Consider the following 23,013-nt stretch of genomic DNA (forward strand, 5'->3'; position numbering starts at 1 on the left):
TTCAAGGAGGGAGGTGGGAAAAGGGAAATCATTTGGGATACAGCCACCAGATCTGGGTGTCATTGCCTTTTGGCTCATCATGTGCCAAAATGCAAGATCTGAGTCCTGAGGCTTGTGTTCGGCAGCTGCTCTAGGCTCTGATCCAAGTAACCATCTGAGCACTCGTTAAAGACCCATTTCACCCTCAATGCTTCAGCTGGGGACTCAAATGACTTGGTTGAGCTCCAGAGCTCAACAGGGGCCATAAAAAGCAACAGGAGAAAGGTAATACGCAAGGACACAAAGTCCATATCAAGATCTGGGGGTGGGTTTCCCAAATCCATAAAGATTAAGCTCTGGATGGGGGTCCTGCATCTCAGAAAATACTTTTTGTCTTCCAGGAAGATTGTGTGCAGCTTTGGAGGTCTTGCATTAAATGGGAGTGATAATTAATATGTGAGGACCTTCCGTGGCTGAAGTTTGTCTATAACATGTCAGGTTGTCTCCACCTGAGCTGCTCATCACAGCTCTGGTTATGGAGATAAAAGGTGAGTGACAGTCATCTAGTTACTTGGGGAGGTCACATTACCATCAACAGAGAAATGTAGGCACTTCTGGAGACTGATTCATCTTCTCCTAATGAGGACTTGAACACAGACCATAAATGCTGGTTTCAGAGTCAGCCCAGTTATCTGACACATCCAAGTCGAGATCTTTCCCTTGGAGACATCGGGAGCTAAGGGGAGACAAATCCCGACCCCAGAGGTTGCGTTGCAGGAATTATACTAGCAAAACTAGCCTTGGCGTGCTGATGCCAGTGGTTTGCAAAGGGTTTCTGATTTCTATTACAGGTTGCATCCATCCCGATATCTTTGCAGTTGGGGAAAAAAAGTCACACGGAGGAGGGGTATCCATCCTCTACCTGAACTTCTGTTACTTGAAAACTTTTCTGGCATTTGCATTTTCTAGCATCTGCCAAACGGCAGCATCAGACTTCATGCATGCGGTTACTGCTAATCCAGGCTTGCTCATTTGGGACTGGAAATGAGCTTTTTCAGGTCAGTTTAAAAACAATCCTGGGCTTGGAGAGGAATCCCTCATTTTCTCAGAGGAAAATAAAGTCTAAATACTGGCGTTTGCTATGGCCCACCATTTATGATCAGAATTAACAGGACAAAAGACTCAGGCAAGAAGCAGAATATATATATATGTATTTATATGTATATATTCAGACAGAGACTCATATATATGGAGGTCCATATATATGTACACATATATACACCAGACATGTAATTATACCCATTTATATGTACACAATTCCCTATGGGAAAGGAATTTTTCTGCAGACCACCATCTCCACCTCTGTGTAGTTTTACCTACCCACCCTTTCTCATATACAGTGATAAATATACACACATGCACGTCGGTCCCTATGGAAGGAAAATAGCTTTCTCTTCCACTTTCCACTTCTCTTGATCTGTAAATAAACACAAACTGTACGTTTTTCCTATCTCACGCATGCATTTTTCATCCCATATCTGCAGAGAGAAAGGAAGAGGTGGTGGTGTATGAGCTGGAGGGGAATCCATAAGCTATCCAGGGATGCATAAATAGCGAAGAAAGGGAGCGACACCTCAACAGAAACAATGGGCAGCCCAGTGGGAGAAGCAGGAGGAGAACAAGGTGGGTATAGGGGGAAACCCAGGACAGACGATGCCTGGACAGACAGACGAGCGCATCCCACTGCCCTCCCTGTGAGCCCAGGTGACCCCGCGTACCTCGGAGCAGAGGTGTAGGAAAGGGGCATCCTCCCAAATCGCCCAACCTTTTGCGTCGGGAGAGTGCTAGTGGGGGCCAGGTGGGGGACGAGCCTGGTGGCCGAGGGGTCCCAGCGGGAGGTAGCCCGCGGCAGTCGCTCCACCACGCTCTGACGAAGGAAACCAGCCTGAGTCCTGGGTACCTCTGACATTCTGGTGCCGCTCAAGCTCCTGCTCCTTCCTAGGCCTCCGTTGCCCCATTTGTCCCCTCTGTCACCCGTCCACCCCCACTGCATCTCACTTACCATTCCTTCCCCTCCCCCATTGCATCTATCCTGGGCACCCACCGAACTCCTGCCCTCCTCCTCCTCCTCCCCAGCCTCTTCAGCTCTGCTCTCTCCCCCTGTGCCAAAGCTCTTTTCCCTGCCCAGAGCCAGGATCACATTTCCAGCACCTCCCTCCACCTGTCTCCAAGTCCAGACCCTCTCTGCAGCCCTTTAACCCTCTCTAATGCCTCACTTCTGCTTCCAGAGGAGTAGGGCCTCAGGAAAGTGTGAAGCTTTTCATCCCTCCTCCAAAGCCATCGATGAATGATTCACCTCCCAGCTCATATTTGGGGCAGCACCTGTAGAGAAGGGCAGAAACATCTCCTGCAGGACATCTCCTACCTACCATGGGAAGCTTGTTCAGCTAAAGAGAGGCTGGGGCACCCAAAACAGCAGGGAGGAGAGGGAAGATAAAAAATGCAACTCTAATAATGTGGTTTCTTGCCGGACTAACTGTTGGTGCCAAACCATTGATCACCCTTTGGATTCTGTCCTATGTTAGGCAAGTCCAAGAACATTCAAGCCCTCATGCCTGTGCCTCCAGGTAGGACATGGGTGAGCAATCACCATCCTGCACTGCAGGTCCCGCTGCTCACCCAAAAACTGGCGCCAGCTGCGAGGCTGGATGGACAGAGATTTGGGCTCAGCCCCAGGGCTGGGATAGGTCTCCTCCAAACTCCTCACTCCAGAAACAGGTTCGAAGTCGAACCTGGCTTCAGAAGATACCTGTACCCACACAAAGCAGCAGTCCCTACAGCCCCAAGCCACACAGCAATCGCTGCAGCTATCAGTTCCTCAGCAAAACAAACTCTTCAGGAAGTAATAAAGAAAAGGACTATCCCTTCCCTCTGCTGCCCAGTGGAGTAAACAGGATTTTTTTTTTATCCTCATTAAAAAATACCGTCTGTCATTTAGCTAAGTAATTTCTTGCTGCACTGAGCTTCCCAGCGGAAAATGCATCAGACAAAATAAACCCCCCTCTTGCCTTTTTTCCTCTCCCTTTTGCTGCAATAAGATGAAATAAAGTCCAGAATATCCATTTTCTTAGAGCAGGCAGTGACAACAACAGAATCAGCACCTCTACAGGATTCCCACACTTTACGCTCATGGTTTCTTCTCCTGCCATAGAAGTTTTGCCCTCAAAAATATGGGTGATGCTAAAAAAAGTCCATTTATTTGAAAACTGCCTGTAATGCATTGCTTTCTCCTCTTCAGGGCCTTTGAGCTGCAGGCAGCAGCTACAGGTGTCCTGAACAGATCAAGCTGTTCCTTTGAGTTTCATCCAAAGTCAGCAGCAGGAGTCAGATACCTCCTGAAGGACCATTTGTTGTCTACCCTAGACGGATGACTTGGCTCCTGTTGCCTGGAATTTTGGGTTAGCACAGGTGATATAAATACCTAATATCTATTAGATATACATGTTCTTTATTTCTCTTGGCTTCCAGCAGCTCCTTGATGCTTCCCTTTGCAACCTTTGGTGCCAAGTTCCCAGCCAAGACTTTCCCAGCACTGCACTGTAGGGTAAAATGGGATGCAACCAGGGGAAAGCACCTTGGCTTGCCCTTGGGGCTTTAGCAGCAGGATTATGTTCAGGGCCACAAGCTGCTTCCAGACCACCAGGAATGCTGAGTCTGAAGAGCTGTTAATAGGAGCGTCTGTCTGGAGAAGGAAAACACGCACACAAGCCAAATGTGGCTGCCAGTTATAAGCCTGCAGGTTTATTGCTAGAGCTGAAACAGAATCAGGCCAGACATAGGGGAGCCCTGCAGGGGTCCAACCATCCGAATTTAGGGGGATAACGGTTCAGGATTAAACTGAGGACTCAGAGTGTTGAAATGGCTGGACCACATCAGTGGCCCTGGTCCTGCCCCTGCTGCAGGCTAGTCCGTGGGATCCTCATCCCACTCCTCGTTGCAGAGGTCTGTCTCACAGCAGGAATACCGGGACGTCAGGCGGGACTCTGCGTCAGACGCCCGTTCTCGGCCGCAGTTCATCACGGAGGTGCAGCCTTGCTGGTAATAAAGGGTCACCTTCCCTGTAGAGGTGGTGGGGAGAGGGGACCGTGGTTAGAAGAAAGCAGCACCAAACTAAAACAAAACAAAAAAATCAGTGGTGGGCTTTGGAAAGGTGGGAAACCAGCCCCTTAAATAGCACAGCCAAATGAAGTCACACCTTGCTTGTTTTAATTAGGACAAAGAGCTCGCTGGGGCACGTGCATACAGACAAAGCTCACATGGGTTCTTCAAGTAAGAGTCTCTCCTTTGCCTAAAAAGGACCCTTTTTTTTTAACCATACATCATGCAGCCTCCACTGAGAGAAGGAATCTGGCCCCTTGCGTTAGCCCTTTCCCCTGATCGGGTTCATTGTCCCATCCTCATTCATTCTGCAAATCAAACTAGTTTTCCAAAGGCCAGGACAACCCCTGCTGAGCCAAAGGCAACACACGGTTTTGACACCCCCCTGCCTCTGCATACCCAGGGAGGTTTTAATGATGGCACATTTCTCTCTCCGCTCACAAGTAGTTTCATTCGCTCCGCGGAAACACCCGATGAAGGGGATCTTGTACTTGCAGACTTTGCATTGAAGAGCCTGGACTGCAGCAGACAGAAGAGGCAATGAACATGAGGCTCCATTCTGCAGAGCTGTGGGCGCTTTTGCTTCAAACACCCCTACAATAAGATGGGGGTGACCCCAGAGAAGATGTAGAGCCCACCAGGGAAGGGACCAAGTATCACCATCACTAACAGACGTGGTAACGGGAGCCTTCGTCTGTCAGGAGAGGGAGATGATGGACAGTAAACACTTCTGGGCAGAGCTCTGCAGACAGACACAGCCTCTGGTGAGCAAACCAAACTACATGAATGTGGATGTGGGCTTTAGGGTGGGGTTTACCCAGATGAAATGGGCTTCATCCACAGCAAGACCATCACAACAGCTCTCTGGGGCAGAACAGGTGCGCATCCAGCAACCTGCCGCTGAAGGTGCTGGCCCAGAGGAGGTCTGTTTGGGTGCAATAGCTCTCCTGGGAAGTGAAAAATTTTCATGCAAGCAATGATGAGAACAGTCGCAGAGATTTCTCGCCACTGGCTGTAGACTCAGAGCAGATGATACCCAGCTCACGCAGAGACAGCACTGCAGACATCAAGAGCTTGGAAAGACTCATCCAACTACCATCAGACATTCCCTTCATTAAATCCTATTTAACTGTAACCCTCCACTTACCGACTCCGATGCACAAGGCAAGAGTCAGCCCCATGAAGAGCACCTTCATCTTGGGAAATGGGACAGATCCTGACCTTCCAGCTGCACTTCAGCCCAGCACAGGGTTACCTGTGAACGAGAACGGCTCATGCGGTTTATTCATCCCTGTAATGAGTTTCCTCAGTTATCAGCCTTCTAGCAGGAGGAAACCAATCAGGCAAAAACTTCACAGTACAGATGTTTCTGATCTCTGTTTTAGGGCAAAACCAGTAGAGGAACTTGAAGCACATTATTAGATAATCCTCCAGCACCTTAAAAAGCTGAAATACAGACAATTCCATCTTTTTTCTTCTATCAATTTTTACAGCCATGCATTCAAGGCAGAAATCTCCAAGTGAATAAAATGATCTTATGAGGGAAAACAACACATCTATTTATTTCCTAAGATGCTTCCACCTCTTGCTTAGACATAGCACCAGCAATTGCGTGTATGCAGAAACAGGCAGGTTTAGGCAAATAAAGGGGAAAAATATTTGAACGCCCAACCCTGGCACTAGGAGTCTTATACTCTACCAACTGAACTAGCCAGGAAACCAAAATTATCTAGTTCCATTATTTTTCTCACAGAAAGCATAAATTGGATGCTGATTTAGCAAAATGCCCAATTTTATGAGCATAAAACAAGGGGTATTCAAGTAAGTGGAGGCCCTTTCCTGGGGGATTTAAGAGGGTGTGTTGGGATGGTGCCAGTGGATGCAAGCACAGAAGGAAGACACAGGAAAGTCCCAAAGCAAAACCCCAAGAGAAGGTCCCTTACCAGACTCTGCTTTTCCCTCGGAGCTCCAGGCATCCACGAGCCACGTGTCCCTGCTGCTTTTATTTCTCTCCTGCTCTTGGGCTGACCCAGGACCTGAATGACCTCGGAGCAGGTGGGGGATATTGTTTGGTGGGAACAATGCTTCTGCTCACACCTGGGTAAACACGGCTCCTCCTCGAGCCCAGGCAGACCTTCCATGGCATGGAGTTATTCATTACATGGGCGAGTCTGCAGGCTCTCAGGCCCTTGAATCTCATTTCAATCCCAGCACCCAACTTTGAAGTCAACTCAGGGTTAACTCTGCAGGAAAGACCCAAAGAGGCAGATTTTATAGACAAACGAGTAAGTCTATAGCCCTTCTCTGCTTGTGAAGGCAGCACCTTCACCAGTCCCCTTTTGAGACCAGCTAATTTGGGTTTTCCTCCAATAACAAGGGTAGAAGGATGTGCCTTATCCCACATAGGAGTCCTGCCAAAAAGCACACCCTCCCATCTCCCTTCTCTATCCCCCTCCCTGTTCAGCATCATGTTTAATCACACTGATTCATCACGTTGGGTGCGGTTTTTCATGGAGCAGAGAAGAGGGAAAAAAAAAAAAAGCATCAAGGGATGGGAAACTTTCGCCTTATCCTGGAGCCCATTTCTCCTAAGCAAGCAGGACTTTGCAGAAGAGAAAAAGACTTTCAGTACTTCCTATTGTCCCCCCCTCATTGCTGTATTTTTCTTGTTTCGATTTTCTTATCCAGCCTTTCCCTCAGCTGAGCTACTCCAGGCATGGGACCTGGAAGAGCTAAAATGCATCTTTTCACACACCTTCAAGTCAAAGGCTCCTACAGACCAGGAGGTTGGCTTCTTTTAAGACACAGATGGGTGGCAGAGCTGCATGAACTCTTATGTTATTTCTCATGGAGCAAACCAGCTTGTGTCATGGCCTTGACGGGACACAGGTCAATCCAGTTGACAAGCCCCACGGGTGGATGCTTGCTCAACACAACAAGTGCTCCAAGAACTAACACAACCCATGGACTACACATGCTGGAGAAATATGGGTCATAAGAGAGGCTGGTGCCCACAGTCAGACCTTTTTTCTGGAGGGTTGAAGCTGCATGGTTATGGCCTGAAGTAATGACATGTTTAATTAGGACATGATTCTCAGAAACCTGCCTACCTGCCTCGAGTTATTTCCAAGTCCTTTGGCTTCACCTGTACCAACCCAACACGATGTTTATGCAGCTGTTCTTGTGCTGACAGGAGAAGTACAGATGATACCTGCATTTTCTGGAGCATGAAGCCAAGCTCAGCTCCTCCAGGCAGCCAGAATCAAAGAGCAAGTGGAAGAAGTTCCCAGAGGGCTGGGTCCTTGTATGAATTCAACACACATCCTGCTCCGGAGAACTCTGGAAAGAAGCACAGTGTAATACTTTCCCAGTCCAAAGCTCAGCTTGTTTTCATCTCTGCTGCACAGCACCGTTCACCTTGCTCTCACATGTGGTGCATCCTCTGCTGTGGAGCAAAAGGCTTTGGTCTAAACCAGAAGGGATACTCTCAATCTAAGGCATTAAACACAACAAAATAGGTTAGTAAATATTTTTTCCCTTGTGTTTAGAAATGTGCTGTAAAGTGAAGACCGTGGATTTCCTGGGACTTATCAGGCACTCTGAGAGTACCTGGGGTTGGATTTGCTCCAATTTATTACCCAGTTCCAGTCTGGAGAGGTTTACATGGCTCAAAGACTGCATCAAAGCAATAAGGAATAACGTAATGTTAGGGCTTGAGACAGGGGCAAGTAGAAATCACTCTGAAGTGCTAGAGATTGAAGGAGCCAACTTTTCTCCTTTCCGAAAAAAAGGAAAGCCACCCTGACTACCAGATGGCACTGGATTTGTTGGGAGACAGCTCCTCTCTCGGAGTTAGTGATCCACCCTGTGGCAAACATCCCTGAAATTTTGACGAGGGGGAGAAAATAAGAAGAAAAGAGACGCCCAACGTGGGGCTCGAACCCACGACCCTGAGATTAAGAGTCTCATGCTCTACCGACTGAGCTAGCCGGGCTCTGCGTGCAGCCCTGTACGGCAGCTTCTCAGCATCACCCCAGGCGCAGGCAGTGACCTTGGGGGGGGGGCGGGGGTTCGTCTCAGGAGAGAGAACGCAGCAGGAAAAGCTCCAGGCCGGCAGCTCCCTTTTCTTTCTCCCGACGTGGTTGCTGGAGCGCCAAGTCCCCTTTGGTCTGTGCCCAACCAGACTCCGCACCCACGTCCGGGAGCACTCGGACAGCGGAGGAGGGCGGGAGGGGGGGCGGGATGCTTTGCATCGCGCAGCTGAATCTGCGAAATGTAAAAAAAAAAAAAAAAAAAAAAATTAAAACTCTCTTCCCTGACCGGGAATCGAACCCGGGCCGCGGCGGTGAGAGCGCCGAATCCTAACCACTAGACCACCAGGGAACTGCGATAGGGTGTTTTCCCCCAATGTGAGCTCAGATACGCGGGGGCACAAACGGTTGCACAGGAGGGTGTTTTCCTCTTCCTTCCTTTAGCAGCTAAAAAGGACCCCCCCACCCCCCCACACCCCCCCTTGTGTTTATTTTCTGCTGCCATCCAGCAGCAAGCCCTTCTCGGTGGTTTCTCCAGCACCTGGGAGTCTGAAAGTCACCAGCCACCAAATGCCTTTTTCCCCCTCCTCCTGGGGACACCTGGTCCCCAAACACATGGTTGTTTGTCTGCTCCCATCAGAACTGGAAGGTCTTCCCAACTTTCCAGCTGCTGGATTCAATCTCAATGCATTCAGCTGGGTTGAAAACGCCCCAGAAGCCCCAAGTTCCTCCATTTCTTGGGCGCAATGGGTGAAAAAGAGCAGGTTACTGGCATCTCAGTAGCTCTATAAAAATATGCAGAGCTGCGGATGATGATGTTGCTGCAAGGGGATCAGTCTGATCCTTGAGATTCATGATAATTTCAGACCACTTACTGATTTTTAGGCGTTTTCCCCATGTTTGAACACAGTTCAGTTGTTACACAGGCCTCTTTCCCCAGCTACTGCACACAGATCTCCTGATTTTTGAGGGAATTCTCCATTTTCAGAAGAGACTCCCTTCAGCTCCTGATGTGCCACGTTACAAGTCCCATTATTTTGGCACATATCTACACACAGAATAGAAATAAGACGGGAGGAGGATGAGAACAGTTCAGTAGAAAAAGCTTTCTCCTGCCAGGTCCTTTATGGGAGTTTCTGGAAGAGTGGGAATGTGAACAGCAAAGAGCTTTAACAAAAGCTATGTGGTGATGTAGGTCAGCACAGATGCATCAAGGAGGGGAAAGACCAGATTTAACGACAGTGGGTTGTGCTCCAGAGAGTTAATTGAATGAGGAGCCTGAGATCTGGCTGCTATTCTAGGTCATGTCCCAAGAACAAATAATTCCATCCAGAAGCAGGAATGCATGACTGCAAAGTCTCCCCCTCTACACAGTTTGTTTTTTTTTCCCCCAGCTCATTCATGGGATGAACGAATGCAAAATGTTTTTTGCAGGGAAAGGAACAAACTGGTTTCTTGATTTTGAGGATAGTGGAATTATCTCTGTGGGTACAACATCCAGAAATAAAGCTAAGCCATGAGACAAGCATGGGAAGGAGCTCAACCTGGGCTAGAGACAAGCTGGATGGAGGAGTAAAGATGCAAGAGGAAGAGCCACAAAATATTTAAGCAATACTTAAGTCAAAGAAATAGCAACATCCCAGGAACAAAACCAACATCACGTAGGGACAGCACCAAAGTTGTTCACCATCATGCAGCAGAAGAACCCTACCCCCTTGGTATATAAACCCCCCATGTTGGATAATTCCCATCCTGGGCTCTCTATTCAGGGTTTGCCCTACAATATCTGAGTGAGGGCAGCAGAGAAGTCTGTGGGGCAGGAGGCAGGGCTGAGGGCAAGCTGGGAATGCAGCCCACGAGGTGGATCAGCAGTATCCATGGCCACACACAGATGCTCCTCTAAAGCAGCTTGCAAAAAGGGCTGAAATCTCCAGGACTGAGCTTAAATAGAGCTCCCAGGCATGGGCAGGGTGTCCCAGGTGGGGCTGTCCAGGGCCATTAATTAGTGCCCTCAGCTGGGCAGCTGGCCTTTCCACTTTAGGAAGAAGGGCTGATGATTGCCACAGGCACAGCAATACCCCTCTGCATGAGCTCAGGATGTGACAGCAGAGTCTGCTTTAGCTCTCTCTAGCCTGGTGATGGAAAAAAAAAAGAAGAGATCTCATGAAGCAGCAGGGTGTAAATGCAAATTTTTCCTCTCTATCCATGTGGAAAGCAAATGTCTAAAATTACAGATGTAAAAGATGTGCATGGTTGAAGAAGTCATCCCACCCTCTCCACGGGTCCCAGGTTGAAAACCACCCCAAAATAACCACTAAATTAAATCTCAAAGAGCACGTGGGTGTCCTGTATGAGCGCGTTGCAGAGAGGGATGGAAAATGGTAAAAAAGGGAAAAAACCCCTCAAAAAAAGCAGTGTTTCTGCCTGGTTTCGAACCAGGGACCTTTCGCGTGTTAGGCGAATGTGATAACCACTACACTACAGAAACCTGCTTTCTTGGAGGGGGGGGGTCATGTTTGTGGAAAACCAGAATAAAGGTTGTTCCACCGAATTTTCCCCATTCCTAGTGACGCTCCCTACATCCATTTGCCCCTTTTTTCCTCCTTTTGCTTCTTTGGGGTTTTTCACCTCATCTTCCAAGACCAACAACCACAAAAGCTTCTCTCTCTCCCTTTGCCAACACCCATCCAGGCCACTTTTCTTCACAGAATCATAGAGTTGTGGAATCATTTAGGCTGGAAAAGACCTTTGAGATCAAGTCCAATTGTTAACCCAGAGCTGTAAAGTTCATCACTAAACCATGTCCCTAAGCACAGCCTCTACGTGTCTTTTAAACGTCTCATGGTCTCCTGAGGGTGGTGAAAGCAAAGGACACAACCAAGAGAAACCCAACACATAATACTTTTTGACACTCAGAGGGAATTCTCCGATTAAAACTGCTTTTTCAGGGAGAAAATGCACTATACAATGCCTTCCTCAGATACCCCAAAGAAGGAGTTGGAGTCCCCAGCCACTGCTTTGCAATGGGCAGGGCCATGGCCCCTTCTCCAGCTGGCCAAACCAGAGCTAAATGACACTCTGTGGTCACCCATCTTCACACAGAATGACCCAACTCCTTTAATATCTGCAAGATAGGGAGGGAAAAAACCGTAAAAAGGAGTGTTTCTGCCCGGTTTCGAACCGGGGACCTTTCGCGTGTGAGGCGAACGTGATAACCACTACACTACAGAAACGGGGTGAGGTCAGGCCTTTGCATCATACCTGGAATAGGGTGATCCCCATTCCCCTCAGCGGGTGCTCCCAGGCACCTCAAACCCCTCTGGCAAACGCACCCCCTCTCCCGTATTGCTCCCCTCAGCCAGACCCCAAACCCACTTCATCTGAACCCATTTTCTCTGCCTGTTGCTCTCCAGCTTCTGGAACATCACCCGGAAACATGGAGCTGTCCTGCTGCGTGCAAGGGGTTTGCACACTCAGTCGCACATTCGCCTCACACACAAAAGGTCCTCGGCGCACGACTGGGCAGAAACAGCCTCATCTTTTTCCTGAAAACACAAAAAAACCCCCAAGCCACTTGTTTCTGCCACACCATCCAGACAGCCTGATCAGGCATTTCACCAAATCTGGGTTTGGGTTGGGTTCCTCCACAGTAAAACCCAGGAGGAAGAAAAGGAGTCAGTTCCTTTGCTGAATATTAATGCATTTTTTTTGAAAAATCAAGGCATTTAGACGTATATTATAGATCTATTTAAAGTTATCCATAAAAGTGTGCATTGTAATATAGAAATTAAGGTTTCAACAGCAGGGACGGCCCTTCATGCTTTTTAATTTGCAGCCCTGCTGCTCTGCAGTTTGGAAGCAGTGTTTTGCTGAAGGTTACGAATGAGTGAAAACCCAAGGAGATGCTTTAAAAATACCCTAAAAAAGCCCCAAAAGCAGATGTTTCTGCCTGGTTTCGAACCAGGGACCTTTCGCGTGTTAGGCGAACGTGATAACCACTACACTACAGAAACCCGACTGTGGGGCGCTGCGGGGGACCCCCCTCTCGCAGGATGAATCTAGGTCTCTACCACCCTCTCCTAGCTCCTTTTCTAGCGAAATTCACCTCAAATTAGCCATCACCATTAGAAAATGAGCATTTTTTGTAGCCACCCGCACTCGAGGGTAAAAAGAAGAACAAGTTTGTTTGAGCCATGGCTCAACACAGAGAAGTCCTGCAGGACCCCCGAGGAAGAAAAGTTGGGTTTTTAAAGAATTAGCTTTTTTCTGGAGACACTTTCCCTGACCGGGAATCGGAACCGGGTCACGGCGGTGGCAGCACCGGATCCTAGCCATTAGACCATCAGGGAGAGCTGGTTTGGGGGAAAATCAATGGTTTTAATTACTTTTGCTCTTTTTAAAAAAATTTTTTTGTCGGGTTTAATTAAGTTTGTTAATTTTTATTAGTTTTGCTGTCGAAGCAAAGCAGCTGCTGTTGGTGTGATGAGAAGCAGCAACTCCAGAACAGCCAAATGTGCCGAAATAAAAGATCAGATTGGTAGAATTTGGGTATTTATCAGGTCCCTGGTGGTCTAGTGGCTAGGATTCGGCGCTTTCACCGCCGCGGCCCGGGTTCGATTCCCGGTCAGGGAAAAGGTAATCAATTTTTTCTAAAAAAATTAAGTTGAATTTATAAATGCCTTCCCATCTTTGCTAGATTTCTGCCTTTCCCTAGAAAGTAAAAGACAATTCCAAATCCACGTAAGATAAGGCTGACGAACTATTTCTGCAAGAATAATCCTATGGTCTGGTGGGACTAAATCTATCAGAGCATTTTTTCTGCTCCCTTTCCCTTTGTGGGGGGGGAATCTCTGGGGACACAGACACTTTAACAGATTCCTGCATGTTCCTACCCAAAAAGGAGACAGGAGCAGCGATACCTCCATGATGGAGTGAGGCTCCAGGCTGTGCTGAACCCCCTGCCCAACTTGTCACTGTGTCCCCATATAAAACTATTAATGTACAGATTAAAATAAATCCCCTTCTGCAACTTGTGCTATAAATAAAGATTTTTTTTCCAAGCGCGGGTATTCCAGACATGAGGGGAATATTGTTCCACAAATTTAATGGCAAGGACTAAAAGCGAAAAAGATTTGAGGTTGTTTCTGCCCGGTTTCGAACCGGGGACCTTTCGCGTGTGAGGCGAACGTGATAACCACTACACTACAGAAACCCTCCACGTCCTCACTCTGGGGGCCCCCAGACTTCACCTGTACCCCCATCCTTAACCCCTTTTTGGTATTAAAGTAAGTGTGGGGGTAAAGAAAAAAAAAAATCTTTTCCACCGAATTCACATGGAATTCCGCCCCCCCCCCCCCGCCCCCCCCGCTTGCTGCTGTCTCTATTATTTATCCGAGCGGGAAGCGTTTAATTTAATATGCAAAAAAATTGCATAAATGTCGCCAAAATTGCATCGGGGGCCCTGGGTGAGGAGATTTTTCAGCCTTTCCAAAAAAATCTCTCTGCTGGGGCGTTTCACTACCTTCTCAGCCAGAATGTGGGCAGAGAAGAGGGTATGGAACCACTCGAATCCCGCACCAAAATGAGGACAGAAAAGAGCTTTCCCAGAGCCCGGCTAGCTCAGTCGGTAGAGCATGAGACTCTTAATCTCAGGGTCGTGGGTTCGAGCCCCACGTTGGGCGGCCGAATTTTTTTAACCAACCCTCAAGTTAGCACGATTCGGTTGAAAATAACTCCCGATTTTTCAGTGCTCCACCGCTGATAACAACTGCAAGCGCCTCCCTTCGCACAAAAATTAAAACCACCAAAAACATACACACAAAAAGAAAAACCTTACTTTTTAGTATCGCTCTATCACCCTTTTTAACAGTGGTTAGCCACCGTCAGGATGGCCGAGTGGTCTAAGGCGCCAGACTCAAGGCTCTGCCTTCCTACAGTTGGGTATTCTGGTCTCCGTGTGGAGGCGTGGGTTCAAATCCCACTCCTGACAGGTACCGTTTTATTGGGCACATTCCTGAAAAAATTCATTTTCCTCTTCGAGCTGCTCCCTCCGGCCTGAAAGCAGCCCAACGCTGTGATCACCCCTCAAAAATCATTAGACGGGTCTTTTCACCCACTTATGGAGTACGAAGACTACAGAAGGGCTACTTCTGGGGGTTTTTTTTACCGCGTCCAGGATTTTTTTTTTTTTTTGCACACCTCCGCGGTGAAACCAGCTTTTCTGGAAATTAGCCACGTAGCCCCCCAGAATCAGGTGGGGGGTTAGGAGCAGCCCCTTGAAAGCAGCGGGTTTGGGGTGTCTCGGCGCTCTTTGTGCAGGGAGGAATGTGCGGGCAGGTGCAGTCACAGTGAGGACAGAAAAGAGCTGCCACAGCCGGAGTTTCTGTAGTGTAGTGGTTATCACGTTCGCCTCACACGCGAAAGGTCCCCGGTTCGAAACCGGGCAGAAACACCTACGTTTTTTTTACTGTTTTCCCTTCCTTGTTCTGGCGAGCTGCTTTTCGTGGTTTTGGGGTGGTTTTTTTTGTTTATTCCTTCTTTAATTTATTCCTTTTCTAATTTATTTCTTTTTAATTTACTCCTTTTTTATTCCTTTTTTCACTTATTCCTTTTTCTACTTATTCCTTTACTTATTTTTTAATCTATCTTTTCTATTATTTATTCTATTCCTTTTTTTAAGTATTATTCCCCCCCCCCCCGCCTTTTTTTTTTTTTTTTTTTCGTAAAATACTGTCTTTCCAATTTCTCCCAGTTTTTTGCATGGTTCAGATAAATACTCCTAGGTACTATCCATATTAAAGAAAACGTCTATCTAGTAAATAATACTCATAGAGAAATAAACAATACCCTTGCTAAATAACAGTGGCGCGGCTGGGCTGCAACAAGCTATCAAATGGCGTTAGGGATGCCTGTAACAGGTGTGAAAGTGGGGACATCCTGCCGAGGGAGGTGTGCACGTGTGAGGAGGTATCGAAGCAAAAAGAGGCGGTAAGGAATGTTTGGGGGAGGGGAGGGAGGGTCTTGTTATAATAGAAAAGGCTTTTTAAAAAAAAAAAAAAAAAAACCAAAAAAAAATAAAACAAAAAAAAAAAAAAAAAAAAAAAAAGCGGTCTGGTCGGGGGAAAAAGCATCTTCCCTGACCGGGAATCGAACCCGGGCCGCGGCGGTGAGAGCGCCGAATCCTAACCACTAGACCACCAGGGAGGCGGTGACTAAAGTCTCGCACACCTCTGGATCGCAACCAGGACTAATCTTTGCAATTCTTTGACCTGTCTCCCTTTTATTTTCGGTCCTTTTCCCCTGTCCTCACTGCACTCCACCTCATCCACTCATCGATGCAGCTCATGCAGAAAGGTTGGTTGTCCCAAGCAGCCACCCTGTGGCTTCCCTTCAGGGAATGATGGCCACCCCGTGATCCGATTTACCCAAATCCAGGTGTTTCTTGGAGGGAAAGGGAGCAAGGACCACCCCTTGCTCTCCTTGCATGCAGCTCATTACTGGGAACCAGTTTGGAGTTGCTCATCCTGGGTGTGCTCTCCCTGGGGTGCACCACCTCGCTGTTGCACTCTGGCTGTACTGCTCGTGCTGTGGATTCTCCTGCCTATGCAAAGCAAACAAGCGGAGCTGTTCTTTGCATTAAAAAAAATAAAATAAAATAAAATTGTGGGGTGTGCAGCAGCTTCCAGAAGGGTTTTGCATATACCTGGCTGTGTGGAGGCCTGTGAGAACATCCTCAATCATCTGCTGCTATTTAAGGCCAAGCTGCTGAAATGCATTTTGGCTCCTAATTATGAATTATTAATTTGGCTCCTAATTATGAAACTCTTGGGAATTTAAGCAGAAGTGCTACCGTGGGATGCAGGAGCACTTATCACTAACAGAAGACCTTGCCCTGCCCAGCTGGGGATTTTGCAGAGGTTCCCAGTCGCTGCCCTTGAAGTGCCAGACAAAATAACCACACCAGGCTGCAAAGGAGGCAATTTCTTATTCTCATTTCCATAGTTTGCATTTGGCAGCTGAGGCAAACAAAGCTTTTCAAGCGATCAAAGGCACATCCTTACAAGTGGTTTGGATCTCTGAAAACACTGACTCTATCCATTACGAAATGCTCCTGTGAACACCCTCCATCCCTCCCAGGTTCCTCCTTACACCCCTAAATACTCATTATCCAACAGCTCAGCCCAAAGCTGTTGCTCAATAAGAGGTTAAAGCCATCTCTGCCTTGGGGGAGATTTATTTCTCTTGGTTTTGGGCATGTCTCCATGCCACCTAGTTAATCTGGGCTCCCTCTGTAATCAGTGGGGAGAAGGAAATACTCTTACATGCACTCATTGAGCCATTTCTAGGTGAGATAAATTACAATTTGCCACCGTTCTCCACTGACCCTGGAGGGACCGTAGCCTGGATGGATGCATATGAAGAGGTGAGTCCTTGCAACGCCCAGTGGTGAGGACATCATGCAGCACCAAGCACTGATCCAACACAAGCTCACAGGGACAGAGGTACTTTGGATGATTTAAAGTACCCTTCCACCAGATCAGGTCTTGCCTGTCTCACCTGTGATTATTACCACCTTGTCCACATAAAACTAGAAGTCATCATGGAGTCCTCCAGGCTTTTGCATCGCCATCCACAGCATCTATGCTCAGTTGCACAACTGAAAGCTCAGTGAGGCAAAGAAAGGGTCCAGCAAAGAGCAGGAGTGCAGGATCAGTCAGGGAAGGCGGAGGGAGAGGAACTGGGATCCAGTGTGCTAGGCTCAGCTCTATCCCTGTCCTCCAACAGAGAGGTTTTTGGAAGGGGTTTATGGGCATGGATGCACCAGGGTGGCATTGTTGGCAGAGCTGTCTGATGACAGATGTTATTTTGGGGAGCAGAGCAGCCCCTCTCCCATACAAGCTCTGGACCAACCGATGCTTCTTGCTGACAAAAATGTTGGAGAAAGGAGAATTTTCCATCCCAGGTAGCACATTCTTTGTGCTCCCAAAAGCCATCTTTGGGGTGGTGACCCCTCTACCATCTCCCTAGACCCTGGCAAGAGTGGCACCCAAGCAGATGCTGTCCCATGGTTGGGTCAGGGGGAGAGTGTGAACTGGGACCCCCTCCCCAGGCAGAGCAGAGGGAGGATTTGCTCCCCTGCAAAGGATGTCAGGGGGTAGGTGAAGATTGGTGCTTCATTATTGGAGTCAAAAAACGCCACTCGCCCTGCCTCATAGTCCAGGTAAACCCCAATCACTTTGGGGGCAGCAATCAGGGAGATGGGGATGGTAGGAGAGGTGAGAGCCTGGTACTGGCTCCCACACTGCCCCACCGCCCAGATCCCCACCTTGGGGTTGATGCTGATCCGTCCTTTCCTCCTGACTGACTCCTTGGCCACCCCAACTGCCCAGGCTTCCCCATCGCCCACCTCCACCTCCCAGTAATGCCTCCCCGTGCTGAAACCCTCACAGCCCAAGACACAGCGAGATGAGTCGAAGCGCTTGGGGTTGTCAGGTACAGGTTGGCGGGTGTCTTCCCATCTCACATGCTTGCGATCCTCAGACAGGACCAGCCGGGGATGCGCTGTCTCTGGATCCAATGTCAGACTTACTGGGGATAGAGAGAAGATGAGCATTGCAAGTGCAGCTTATTCCTCAAGGGCATTAGGGACACATTTTCCCCATCTTTCCCCTTGGGATGCTCCAGCTCCCAGTCCTTGTTTGCCGGAGCTGAGCAGGAATGGTTTTATGCCTGTGAGCAAGGTTGGAATAGTAGAAAAGACAGCTGCATGAAGGGAACTTGGTTTAGAGTAAAGGTAAGGCTTTCCATTTTTGCTGGGAGTCTCCCGGCCATTGAAAAGAGGGAAGAAATCCTCAGGTGTCTCATGACTTCCCATGTGGAAATATTTGCAATTTTCATCTTTGGTCTCATTCAGAGAGGTGATTCCCAAACGTGACGCTGAGCCTTCGTGAGATCACCCAGCACCCCAGAGAGCGCTGCCGGGAGGGAAGAATGCCCTCTCTCATGTAATCAACAACAGCAGTTACTTCTTGCTATGCTAATGTGGCTATAGCTCTGCAGGGTGCATTGGGAGTCTCCCTCCACAGCATTCCACCAGGACTTCTACCTAGCTTCCTTACGCATTCTCAAACCCTCCTCCTCCCCAGTTGCTCTGTACCTTGAAATTTCATCAGCATCTCTTTGAGGGCAATATTTTTCTGAGGAAGACCAGTGGGTTCCTCTCCCAGGTCAGGTGATGTCTCTGCTGGCTTCTGGGCACTGTCCTTCTCAAGCCTGGAAAGAAGGAAGACCTTTCTAATAATACTTCCTTCACTCATAATTGTCATTATGCACTGATCAATTTTCAGCTGGATTTTCTTAGAAGGAAATAAGTAATAGTAGGACTAAAGCAAAGGCTTGGTCCTGAGGCAGTCATTAATAAGCTCCCAGAGAAGAGTTTGTTGACCCACAGTAAGTATGTTGTTCCCAAACACCAGTGAAGAGTCCCTGGATAGTAAAGGCTTTCTCTCATGACCAGTAGCACCCTACATCACGGGGAACCACAGGCAATGAAAAATGCCTTTCCTTGCTTGCTTTTGTCTTTCCAATAACCCACCTTCTCGATCCGTGTCCAAAGAGGACATGAAAAGGTCTGCTATAGGGCTGGAAGTTCATACTGGATTCCCTTCCACCTGGATGCGTTCCTTGGCATTTAAACACCTGTGTATTTTTAGCTGCTGGCTTGCTATTTTTGGTGTGCTTGCAAGGAGTGAAAGCTCAGCCCTTCAGGAACAGGTAGTTTTGCATGGACTATAGAGAAGAAAGCAGCAGCAAGGCTGGAGGTACCATCATCCCATCTGATACCTTTCCCTGGTCTTCAGCATCCTACTTGGACCTTTTGCAGTGTCCTAGTCGTGTCCTATATGTCTCTACAGTCCCTAGCATACAGGGATCATAAGTTGCTGGGGTTTCGGAGTCCATCGGTGTCACCACCATAGAGATAAACATTAACATCACAAGAACGCATGAAAGGAGCTGCAAACCTGCTCAAGATGTTTCTGCTGTCCTACAAGGAAAAGATGAGAGATAGAGCATTAGGTCAGAGCAAAGTCATGATGGTAAACAACAAGCAGCTACCGCAGGAGTGTGGGGTGATGTACTCTAGGCACTGCTCTGTCTGAATTGTGGGCCTCAGACGAGTGCCTTCACACTGGTCTGCCTGCAGAGCGTTTGCAGGTCTGCTGGGGAGTTAGGTGAGCTCATGGCAACATCACTTAAAGAGCAGCTCATCGTGGTTATCTGCCATCACCCACCACCTTTCACATCCCCACTCTTCCAGTACAGGTGTTATTACTTCTAATGCACACCACTGCTTCAGCATATTTAAATGTTTCAAAAAAGCGTTAATTAGAGCCTGGAGGTGGGTTCAGGTGATGGGTTTGGATGAAGATGAGATGAGTGCCTGAGTGTTTCTCCACTATGAAGGAACCTGGACAATTGTTTTGTATGTAGACATGTTCAATCAGATGGAAGAATCTCATACCCATGTAAATAGTGATTTAAAGAGGCGGCGGTTGATTTCAAATATTCAAGTGGACAGTTGTGATCATTGCAGAAAATAATTTTAAAAAAAGGAAAAAAAAAAAAAAGAAGCTTTGAAAGATACATTTTAAAAGAAAATTTTAAAAGGAGTATTTAGAATTAATTTGACTCCTGGACTGGTGACACCGGTGGTGTCCAAAGCCAGTGGTCTTCAGAGGGGCCTGAGGTCTCACCTGCAGGAATTCACACACTGGCTGCTGACACATCTCCTCCAGTTCACAGATCTGCTTGCCAATGGAAGAGATCTCCTCCAAAAGCCTGTTGATGTTCTCCTCCTGTCTCCTCATAATCTCCTGGTCCAGCTTTGTCAGCCGGTCCAAGAGGAGACGTTCCTGTCCCTCCACGAACTGGTGCAGCTCCTTGACTTCAGACACAACCTTCTGCCTCTCCGTTTCCACCTGTTCCTGCAATAAGAACCAATGCACACAAGGGAAAGGCAGGGCTGGGAACAGAAATGGTCAAGAAAAATTGCAACAGAACTGATCTGACATGATGACTCATAACACAGCCGTAAGTTCCAGTGCCCATTGCAGCGCAGAAGAATAATTAATATGATATTAATTTTTTTTATTTGTTAGGGGTTTTTTTGCCATTTCTAGGCTGAAGTTGCTGGCAAGGGACATTTTGCATGGACTACAATCTTTGTACCCGAAATGCTCCAGACCTTAGAACAACAAGGGGAGATAAACCATATCAAAATAAAACCATAAACAGATTAGTCAGAAAAAGACGTCAGGGAAAGGGAAAACAAGACAAAAAGATGCAATTGGGTGAACCCCATTTTCTGTGTGTATTAGTAGGGGGAATCTAGGAACGTGCCCCACTTGTGAGCAAGCTGGGGAAGAAGATGATCAGCAATAACCCGGCAAAATCCAACACATGCTCCCAGCCTGCTAATGCATACAAGAGGCAGGAAACATGGGGGAAAAGGGAATGGTTTTTAATCTACCCCAGTGACAGGCTGTCACCAGTGCCCAGACCTCACCCCAGTGGAGAGGACGTTCCGTGCATGTGCAAGTGACTGTGGAAATGTGATCTTTGGCCATGGCACACCTTGTGTCTCCACATACGTCGTCATGGCCAGAGGGACAACCAAAAGGAGAGGGAGAAAGCCAATGCCGCCCAGGGATAGACACTTACGAGGAAGTCCAGGCTTTTCCTTTCTTCAGCCATCTTCAGCCCCAGCAGCTTTTCTCTCCTGTCCCTCAGGATCTGCACGTGAGCCTGGAATTTCTCCTGAGTGGAGAAGAAACAACTTGTTGGCGCATTTTCTTCCTCTAGCTGGTCTAGCCCTCTACCCTCATCTCAGCTATACAGGTTTATCCCCTACAAACTCAAATTCTTCCTTGCTTCATAACACAATAATCTGGCTCTAGGAATTCATAAACCCTGATTTCTGGCAGAGCAGGGCAGCCAGAACAGCTTGCTTTCTCCAACAACCAGGGTGAAATTCACGGCATAGATTGGAAAAGACTTGGGCAAAGGACCAACTCAGCAGAAAAGGAGCTTTAGATGGCTGGGGGCACCCTGCTGGCATCTGCCCAGGTTCAGCTGCCCCAGAAGTTATAACCTCAGGCTGTTTACTCACTTCAGCTGCCCAGGAATGTGCTTATGGTCACATTCTCAAATTCTGGAGGGGACGCTCAAGCCAGTTTATGGTGAGGAGACCATACCCTCCATCACCCTTGTGCAGTGAGACCCAGGTTACACCACACAGCTCCAGTGAGAACTGGAGCCCAGACCACCGACGTGTTGGAAAAACCAGCACCGTAAGACCCAATTCTGTCCTGTACATCTACACGCAGCATGTCCTGCACCCCAAATGTCCGAGCCAGCATAGCTGATCCTGCTTTGAGCAGGAGCTTGGGTTAGATGACCTCCTGGGCTCCTTTCCAACAGGATTTATATAAGGACACCATTATGATGCAGGAATGGAAGCTTCAAGACAGAAAGGGTGACCAGCAATGTAAATGAGGGGGTGCACAGAGCAGGTAGGGTTGAGGTCGCTGTAATTCAATGCTCCAACCACGATGCAGAAAGCAGATATCCAGATTTCTGCAAGCAGAGGAACCCACAGGGCAGTTCTCTGACCTGGTCCCCTCCTCCTCCCTGATCCCCACGCCACGCACGTCCCACCTTATGCTCCTGTGCAGCCTCCTCGATGGGGACCACGGCATGGACCCGGTGAGCCTGGGACTCTCTGCAAACCAGGCAGATGGGGGTCTGATCCTCCTCACAGAAGAGTTTCAGAGCTTCCTGGTGCTTCTCGCACAGCCTCTCCCCCCCTGCCCCTCCTCTGGCTGCCTGCAAGCTCAACTGCTTGGCTATCTCAATGATTTTTGCCAGCTCCCGGTTGGGTCTCAGGTTCCTCTGTGGGGCTGTCTCTTTGCACCGAGGGCAGGCGAAATTCTCCTCAGCTTCCTCCCAGCAGCGGGTGATGCACGCCCGGCAGAAGTTGTGTCCACAATGGATGGAGACAGGGTCTTGGAAGAAGCCCAGGCAGATAGAGCAGGAGGCTTCATCACGGAAACTTTCAGCAGGGCTGTCTGCAGCCATGGTCTTGGCGGCGAGGATGACGGGGTAGCTTTCGCTTTCCGCCCCAGCAGGTCTTGCCTGTTGACTGTTCCCCTTCCTGCAGGTGTCTCGGGCCCCGAGGGAGGTGAAAGCAAGCGGCAGAAGAGATTTACTGCTAAGATGCAATGAGGTTTTCTCCAGGTTATGATGGCTGTGGAGCAAAACCCTGTGCTGAGCAGCTGCAGAGGGGAAGGGAGAATCGCCTTTTCCACAGGGATCCTGGTGGGTTGAAATGGAAAATAAACATCCTTCGTAATTTCCTGGCTTGTTCAAGATCCACCTGCCTCTTTTGTATCACCCTTCTTCCCCCAAAAAATACTCAGGCAAACTGAGAAGAAGCCCCTGCCCCAAGCCTCCCCCATGGGGTCTGGCACTCAGAAGCCACACTGGTTTCATTGATCATTAATAAATGTGCATTAAATTTATTAATTGAAGGGCATGGCCGTGGGGATGGAGCTTAAGCAAGCCCCCTGTCACAAATAAGTCTCCTTTCTTCATGGTAAACCACTGAGGCACATCCTTCGTTGCTCATTTCAGCTCTTTATTATTTAGCACACCTCACTGCTGGCGTCACCACCAGCCCACCAGCATCCTCACTTCTGCGTGTGTATGTGCATCTATAAATACTTTTATCGTTACTTTCAATTCTCCTTTTAAACAGGATGTCATTTCTTCCACGGTTCAGGGCTGA

General features: G+C 48.3%; 1 protein-coding gene, 1 long non-coding RNA gene and 11 other non-coding genes across 13 annotated transcripts; 5 read left to right on the plus strand and 8 right to left on the minus strand.

Annotated features, from left to right (window-relative positions):
* The first annotated feature begins 179 nt into the window (after positions 1-179).
* LOC119140567 lies at positions 180-1,633 on the plus strand. Its single transcript, XR_005101648.1, has 3 exons — positions 180-264; positions 381-1,037; positions 1,524-1,633. It is a non-coding gene; the product is annotated as an uncharacterized LOC119140567 (long non-coding RNA).
* Positions 1,634-8,058: 6,425 nt separating this feature from the next.
* On the minus strand, positions 8,059-8,131 carry TRNAK-CUU. The gene has a single exon. It is a non-coding gene; the product is annotated as a tRNA-Lys (tRNA).
* A 317-nt stretch (positions 8,132-8,448) lies between these two features.
* On the minus strand, positions 8,449-8,520 carry TRNAE-CUC. Its single transcript has one exon. It is a non-coding gene; the product is annotated as a tRNA-Glu (tRNA).
* Positions 8,521-10,583: 2,063 nt separating this feature from the next.
* On the minus strand, positions 10,584-10,656 carry TRNAV-AAC. Its single transcript has one exon. It is a non-coding gene; the product is annotated as a tRNA-Val (tRNA).
* Positions 10,657-11,328: 672 nt separating this feature from the next.
* On the minus strand, positions 11,329-11,401 carry TRNAV-CAC. Its single transcript has one exon. It is a non-coding gene; the product is annotated as a tRNA-Val (tRNA).
* Positions 11,402-12,108: 707 nt separating this feature from the next.
* On the minus strand, positions 12,109-12,181 carry TRNAV-AAC. The gene has a single exon. It is a non-coding gene; the product is annotated as a tRNA-Val (tRNA).
* Positions 12,182-12,728: 547 nt separating this feature from the next.
* Positions 12,729-12,800, plus strand: TRNAE-UUC. Its single transcript has one exon. It is a non-coding gene; the product is annotated as a tRNA-Glu (tRNA).
* A 507-nt stretch (positions 12,801-13,307) lies between these two features.
* Positions 13,308-13,380, minus strand: TRNAV-CAC. Its single transcript has one exon. It is a non-coding gene; the product is annotated as a tRNA-Val (tRNA).
* Positions 13,381-13,776: 396 nt separating this feature from the next.
* TRNAK-CUU lies at positions 13,777-13,849 on the plus strand. The gene has a single exon. It is a non-coding gene; the product is annotated as a tRNA-Lys (tRNA).
* A 200-nt stretch (positions 13,850-14,049) lies between these two features.
* Positions 14,050-14,157, plus strand: TRNAL-CAA. The gene is made up of 2 exons: positions 14,050-14,087; positions 14,112-14,157. It is a non-coding gene; the product is annotated as a tRNA-Leu (tRNA).
* A 389-nt stretch (positions 14,158-14,546) lies between these two features.
* On the plus strand, positions 14,547-14,619 carry TRNAV-CAC. The gene has a single exon. It is a non-coding gene; the product is annotated as a tRNA-Val (tRNA).
* Positions 14,620-15,299: 680 nt separating this feature from the next.
* On the minus strand, positions 15,300-15,371 carry TRNAE-CUC. Its single transcript has one exon. It is a non-coding gene; the product is annotated as a tRNA-Glu (tRNA).
* Positions 15,372-15,389: 18 nt separating this feature from the next.
* On the minus strand, positions 15,390-22,329 carry LOC119140548 (E3 ubiquitin-protein ligase TRIM39-like). The gene is made up of 6 exons (XM_037372000.1): positions 21,885-22,329; positions 20,889-20,984; positions 19,922-20,152; positions 19,190-19,212; positions 18,325-18,440; positions 15,390-17,756 (listed from the first exon to the last, which is right to left on the minus strand). Exons 1-6 carry the CDS (start codon positions 22,302-22,304, stop codon positions 17,242-17,244), a joined length of 1,401 nt encoding a protein of 466 aa, XP_037227897.1. The 5' UTR covers positions 22,305-22,329; the 3' UTR covers positions 15,390-17,241.
* Between the last annotated feature and the right edge of the window lie 684 nt (positions 22,330-23,013).

This window comes from Falco rusticolus, chromosome 22 (genome assembly GCF_015220075.1).
Source record: "Falco rusticolus isolate bFalRus1 chromosome 22, bFalRus1.pri, whole genome shotgun sequence".
Taxonomy (NCBI): Eukaryota; Metazoa; Chordata; class Aves; order Falconiformes; family Falconidae; genus Falco; species Falco rusticolus.